The 7,306-nt window shown below is 52.6% G+C and overlaps 1 protein-coding gene across 1 annotated transcript; it reads right to left on the bottom strand.

The window, feature by feature from the left end:
* Positions 1 to 1,150: 1,150 nt before the first annotated feature.
* TMEM185B (transmembrane protein 185B) lies at positions 1,151 to 6,961 on the bottom strand. The gene has a single exon (XM_014858012.3). The coding sequence runs from the start codon at positions 6,445 to 6,447 to the stop codon at positions 5,395 to 5,397; it is 1,053 nt and encodes a 350-aa protein (XP_014713498.1). The 5' UTR covers positions 6,448 to 6,961; the 3' UTR covers positions 1,151 to 5,394.
* Between the last annotated feature and the right edge of the window lie 345 nt (positions 6,962 to 7,306).

Raw genomic sequence — 7,306 nt, forward strand, 5'->3', positions numbered from 1 at the left:
TGCCAGAGCGGCCACGAGAGATGAGACCTCAGCCACGCATGTTTCAGCTCTAGAGTTGCTCATGCTGACATGGGGACAGAGGAGGAGGGTCATGGTGTGGAGGAGAGGAACGAGGGCTGGTGACACTTGTGGGGGTGGGGAGAGGCACCTGTCCAGGAGGGCAGGCCCCTGTGACAGGGCTGTGAGGGAACCAGCGAGGATGTGGGGTGGGACAAGAGATGTGATGGACCACGTGGCCCCAGACTCTGCATCAGAGTGTTGCTCACGTTGCAGGAGGAAGCATGAGGCCCCCGGGTGTCTGGCTGTGGCTCAGGCCTGGGTGTGTGTGTGTGTGTGTGTGTGTGTGTATGTCACATGGGGTGGGGGCAGAGGGGCCAAGAGGGGAGCCAGAGAGCCTGGGGGAGGGGCCGTGCCACATAGGGTGGGGGCAGAGGCAGAGGGGCCAAGAGGGGAGCCAGGGAGCTCTGAGCTGCTGTGGTGGAGAGAGGTTTCAAAACCCACTTCCCCCTGCCCTGCCCCTCAGTAATCTGTTTAACAAACAGGACATCCTGAAAACACAGAGAGAAGGTGGCCTGTGAGCTCTGGGGGAGTGACCGTCCATCTCTACTTCCTCCTGGTGGTCAGGACCAACCACCCCAGCCAACACAGCTGCCCTTTTGATGGACTGTCGGGGGGCAATGGCGTTGCTGCCAGATGAAGAGGTTTAAGGCTAGGATGCAGGAGCTCCCTAGGCCCCTCCTAGCTCTAGCCGAAATTAAATGAAAGATGCCAGCAGGACCAGCAAAGGGCTCGGGCCCCCAGGAATGAAGGTGTGAGTGACCCACTGGGTTAAATAACCCAAATAAGGGAGGTGCCAGCGGAGGATAACGGGAACGTGCAGTCGCAGAGGAGAGAGGCCATCCCGCTATCTGTCACAGAAGGGAGAGGACCTATTTTTCCTTCCTTTCTGTGTCATAGGGACTTTACTATATTTCACTCAGTTGTAATTTGCCTTCCTCCCTCTTTCGCCCACTGACACAGGACAGCGGTCCTCAAAGTCCAAAGGGGTCCACGGGATCCATTTAACACTCTTAAAAATTGTTGAGGATCCCAGCAAGCCTTTGTTTATGTGAGTTATAGTAACACTTACCATGGTAGAAATTAAAGCCAATAACTTTAAAAAATATTTATTAATTCATTTAAAAACAATAAATCCATTACATATTAACTTTTTTTAAATGAAAAATAACCGTATTTTCCAAAACAAAAACAATTGGAAGTAGAAGAGTGGCCTTGTTTTTGCATTTTGCAAACCTCTAAACGTCTGGCTTCATAGAAGGCAGCTGCTTTCCCACATCTGCTCCTGCGTTCAACCTGCTGCAGCATGTAGTCTCGACTCGAGAATGACAAGCGAATTGCCTTCCCCCAGAGGTGCAGGTGGGGAGGGAGGACCTCGCGGACGCCTGGGGCCCCTGGACCACACTTTGGGGGCACATTGTGGTGGTGACCTTTAATCCATACATTCCAGAATGTACAGAGTGAACCATGACAGAACGAGAGGAGGAAGAGACACCAAATATCCTCAACTAAGAGTCGGACGAAGTGATCGATGAAGCAGCTTTGGATGATCTCCTCTCTCCTTCGGGAAGGGAGGAGCCACCCTGTGTTGCGAGGCCGGTTGTATTATGCTGGACGGAAGCAGTACTTCTGAAGTGTAAGTGTGGGAAGAAGAATGTACTTCAGATGGCCAAGGGACTTGGTGTAGTGACTTTGTCATTATCTTTGGTAACCCAGCATCCGAACACCCTTCCTTTGCGGGCAAATCCTCTACTGAGTGAGTTTTAGCAGAGTCCTACTTCCTCCTGCTAGAGCTAAGGGAGGCAGACACAGTCTCCTCTCCTGTTCTGGAAGCCGCAGAAGGATGCATATTTGAGGTTTGCCCAGTCATATCCCCCCTTCTGGTACTCTAATCTTGAGCTCCTGGCAGAGACAGTTGAGGGATTACTCATGGCAGCAGGGGCAACACTGGCAGCATTTTCTATTTTGGTGGCAGTGTCACGTGGCCAGGGGTGGGGAACCAGCTGGAGCATCACACCAAACGGTCCCTGCGGTACGAACTTGCTTGCGTTTCTGGCAGCACAACTTCCCTTGACCCCTATGTGCTGGCTGAGCTTGACGTCAGCCTTCCCGTCAGTCTGCGAGCTCCCTGGATCCCCCAAGTTCCCTTTACTGAGCCAGGAATGTCACCTTCTCACGTTTGCTGGGAGGGTCGGCTTCTTCCCTCATCTAGCGTGCTGCCGAGGCCTATCTAGACCCTGCTTCTTCCTCCTGCCTGGCTGGTTTCCCTGTGCCCAGGCTTGGCCTCTCCTAGCATCCTGCAGAGCCGCCCAGAGAAGGCCTTGGAGGACGGCACTGTCACACAGCTGTCCCACGCGGAGCCTCCTCGGCCTCTCCTCAGTTTACAGATGCGTCTCAAGACACACTCTTCCCCAGCTCACTCCAGACCCCCGGCCTCCCCCAACAGATTCCCTTCTAATTATTACTACAATATTAAACAATTAACTTTTAAAAATGATGGAATGTTTGTAAAGCAGAGGGGAAAAAATTCATGATCTACCACAAATTTTGAGATTCCTTTCCAGGCTTTAAAACTACCTTGCAGCATGCGTGCAGACTGTGTCACTGTGCCTTGGCGGTGTACTGGCTCACCCCACTGAGGGCGGGCGTGGCCTTGTGTTTTGGCCAACAGAACAGGTACATTTCACACGTCACACATGAGCAGGGGTTCTATTTGTGCTTGCAGGGTTTGGTTTGGCCTCTTGTGCTTCTGCCATGAGAAAGAAAGGGCCTTAGGGATTGCTATGCCTTCACCTGGGACCCAAAAGAGACTAAGGAACGCACTGTGGAGCAGACCTCGATCAGATCCACGGCCTGGAGTACAGTCACCGCAGCCAACCTGCAGACCCCAAAGCGCGAGTTTGTAACTGTAGGCCCCTGAGATTTTTGAGGTTGCTTTGCAGCAAAAACTAATACATCATCTTATAGAACAAACTAGTTACAGAATTTGACACGCGCTAAACACTGTGGACAGTCAGAGTTGCATGGCAATTAGGTAAATCCCAAGGCACAGCTGAGCTTATATTAACTTTTACAGACTAAACCACATTCTACAACCTGTCATTCCTGCTGTTTTTCCTTAATGGTTTTGGGGCAGGAAAGAGGTCTGACAGCGGATGACCTGTCTGGGTGAGAAAGCTTGTAATCACATTCAGACACTGGCTCTCCAAATCCTTGGGGCAGAGGAGATAAGATGGGTTGGATGACTGTGGAGAGCGACCCATCAGGTTAGGATTGTTCCAGGTGCCCACAGCCCCCTGGCCTGAAAATGTAGCCAGGAGAGGCTGGTGATCCCACTGCTGCCCTGAAACCCGCCCTTCAACCCCTCCAGCAGCCTGTGCCTCCACTCCTCATCTTCCTCAAGCGTAAGTCAATGTCTTTGAGATATTATTTGGGGGTGGAGGGGTAACTCGGGGCACCGGGCTCCTGAAAACCGAGGGGCCTGAAGTTCCCAGAGAAGGTCACCCTGAGGCCAGCAGCTTCCTTCCAGGCATTTTGCATACCCTGCTCTTGTTCCCTCCCCCAGGTAGGCTCTGTCCTGAGCACTTTTAATTGTCCACTGTGTGTGTGCAGGCAGGGGCCACATTTGTGTTGCTCTCTAATGTACCGCACTTCCTAGCACCATGTCTGGCTCCGAGTAGGTCCTCAATAAATATCTGAGAGACTCAATGAATGAATCCTTCTTTGAGAAATAAATGTCACACCCACTGCTGCTCAGGGCTGCTTCCCACATGCTCACGGCTGGTGTAAACTGGCAGTGTGTGTGTGTGAATTTGGCTCGTCCTGGCTCTTTAAACTGAGCTGCAGCCCCCCTAGGCTTTCAGGTGCCCAAGGCTGGATTCTGCTGCTGGCACGCTCCCTCACCAAGGAAATTAAACTATTTACTTAATTCATATGGAGTCCAAGAGAGATCATTTCTACTAAGTTGCTAATAATAAAAATGGATTCCCTCCACTGTTCTCCCCAGTAATACCAATCTTCTTTTTCATTTTAACCTCCTTTTGAAAATATTTATTTGTTCTCAGGCAGAGGAACGTTCTTCTTCCAGGATCTGGTTTTTGTCCTCTCCAGTACCTAAAGAAACATTGTACTTATTTAGAAAATAACCTGAACTATTATTTCTCTGTTGCTGACACATCAAAAAGTTTGGACCTTAAAAGAATACCTGATCCTGTGGGCCATTTTTGGTTAAAGCCACTCTCTCGAACTTTCCAATGACAAGTAATACTTTATATTATGGCCAACTAATGTTCTAAGATTCTTAGAAATGGACAACCACTTGTTGCTTATTTTGGTTGTTCCCGAAGAGACGGTTACCTGTGTGGGAAAAATTCAAGGTGCTAAATAACAGTGTCACTTTATGGCCTGGCACCACGCTGGAGCACGTCACCTGTTCCCAAAGGATGGTGGCTGCTTCTTCTAAGAGAGACCTTAAAACTGTGCTGACCGAGTCATTTAACACCTGAATGTTAAGATCCTTGAGATTTTCAATCCCTATATTCATGCCTAGTACTTTGGTATCATCCCACACCAGGTACATATTAAGGTTCGAAGCAATCTTTAAGGACATCTGCGGGAAACATACAGCTTCACATACAAACTTAAAAAAATACTTTAACATAATGCATTGTACTGCACAGAACTAGAATTCAACATAACATATCACATTGCTAAAATATTCACATAAATACCATGTATGCATGGAGTCACTGCATTAGGAAAATCCGTCTATTAGGCTATTAAAGACCAGTCTCAACAAAGCCCAAGGAAAAACTATTTTAACAGTAGGAACACTAAAAATAACAACTATGAGGTTTATAAACAAGTGGTGGGAAAGAGAATTCTTTACATTTGCTATTGATTATGTCACGACAGGCACAATCTGAAATACAATTTTGGGCTAGCAGTGTATAAAAATACTTTTTAAAACAATACTTTTGATATATATAGCGCTCCTTAACAAACCTCCAGCTGTGCAGTTATCCCATTTGAAGACCTACTAAAACAAATCCAACTTCCTGCTCCCAGCTAGCTCCTTAAGCACCGACCTGGAAAGCAAGTTCTCGCACACATGCGCATGCACCACACACACACAGCCATATATGAAAATAGCCTACGGCTACAGCACATGCTGATGAGTTACCGATAGGCGTCAATTTCAAAGGAGGCGTGAGATGATCCTGTTTAGAGCCTGTTTTTAGTTCTAGATTTGGGATGGACAAACAGAGGCAGAAGTAAGGTGGAGTGTGTGTGTGTGTGGTTTCTATTCCTCTTGTGGGCACTCTCTAGGAAATAAGTTTAATCTGGCATATCAATATTAAGCTTGGGAGGTGGGGGAACATATTTTCCAGGGCTCTGGGTTATAACTACCCTGGCCTTCTTTCCAAACATTGGAGCGATTTTAGGAACTTCTGGAACCGATGTTTCTTCGGCATCTTCACTATCTTCATGATGTAGATCATATGAAATGTTCCCATATTCTCTTAAAAATGGGAAAATTTCAAGCAGAAACTGACAGAAATCTTTGCGAATACCAAACCACCAATGGTTGCCCCCTTTTCGCCTAAATGTCGTGGCCATTAACGTTATTAATGAAAGCCAAAGGGGGACAAATATGGAGATATAAGAGAACGTATTGTGCCCATCCAATCTGTGAACCAGCAGAACCTCAAAAGTGAGCAAGGGCACGACAATCGTTATCCAGCTGATGGCCATGGTCACGTGTGTTCTTCGCTGTTCGGCAACCACATCCAGGGACCGCAAGAACAGGAGGGACCAGACGATGTAATAGAGGACGACCAGGCAAAGGAACGACATGAGGATCCACAGAGGCACGAACACCACTAGCCACGGCCAGTGGATAATCCTGTCCAGCCGTAGGGCGATGAAGATGAACTGCAGGATGTTGACAGAGCACAAGAGCTCCAGCTCCAGCGATCTATCGTGTCGGAAGCCCCATACGCAGGCGGCCACGGACACGGGGGATACGAAAAAGAGTGGCATGAAGACGAGCAGCCAGAAGTGGGTCCCCCTCTCCACCCTGTCGCAGACCAGGACTTCGAACATGAGCAGCAGCAGGTGAATGCCCACGGCGATCAACATAGCTTTGAACTCCACGCACGCCTCCCCCTCGGCGCGGTAGCGAGGGTTTCGGGCCCAAACGCCCGAGCCCACCGATGCACCGGCGATGACCAGGAGCTTCCACAGCCATATGGGGGCGAAGACGGCCCAGTAGCTCCACTGGATGATGCCGTCCAGGCGGAGGGGCAGCAGCACCGAGAAGAGCAGCAGGCAGGCGTAGATGAGAAACTTACTCGGGTTGAAGTCCTGGAACAGGCCCCTGGGGTTCATGGCGAGGCTGCTGCCCGCGCGCCCGGGCCTGCTGCTCGGCCCTACTCGGCGATCGCCGCGTCTCCGCCGCCTCCCGCGCCTGGCCTGCGGCCTATGTCGACTCTCGCTGGGCAGCGGCCGAGGGCGGCCCGGAGGAGGGTCCGACCGCGGCGCCAAAAGCCGGAACACGTGAGTGCGTGGTCACGTGGCCCGGTAGGACGCGCGGTGGGCGTGGCGTGCGCGCCCGCGCTCTCCCAGCGGCCCGCGGGCCCGGGCGGTGCGATGACCGAGGGCCCGGCGCTGCCTTGGCCCCGCCGCCCGGCTTCACTCCGTACCCATCTGAAAGGCAGCTCCTGCGTGAGGCGCCGGGAGGGACGGCGCGGGCGACTCCGGCCCGGGGCCCGGCGCGCTGCTGACTTCCTGGCCGGCCCGTTGGAAGCGAGCGGGCCGCGACCTCGGCGAACGCTTCCTGGCAGCGGCGGCGGGGGCAGGGAGGCGGGAGTGAGCTCACATCCTCCTGGCCGGCCCAGGGGCGGGGCCTCGCTGGGGCGGGGCCAGGGGCCCAGGAGGGAGGCTGGGCTGGGGGCGTGGCCGAGGGCGGGGCCCAGGAGGCGCGCGTGGCCGGGGCGGGTGGGGGCGGGACTCAGGGGGAGGGCGGGGCCGGGGTGGGTGGGGGCGGTCCGCCGCGGTTGCCCCACCCTCGCCGGCAACCGACCCAGGGGCTCAGGCTCCCGAGGTGACTGCAGCGCGGTGAGCGCGGTGGGAGGACGGCGTGGGCACGAGCGAAGGCGGGGGCCAGGCGAATGTGGGAGTTTGCGAGCGAGGGAGTGGGTGCCGGTACTCTGATGCATGGGGTGAAGTGGGGGCTTTGCCTGGAACA

This window comes from Equus asinus, chromosome 4 (genome assembly GCF_041296235.1).
Source record: "Equus asinus isolate D_3611 breed Donkey chromosome 4, EquAss-T2T_v2, whole genome shotgun sequence".
Taxonomy (NCBI): Eukaryota; Metazoa; Chordata; class Mammalia; order Perissodactyla; family Equidae; genus Equus; species Equus asinus.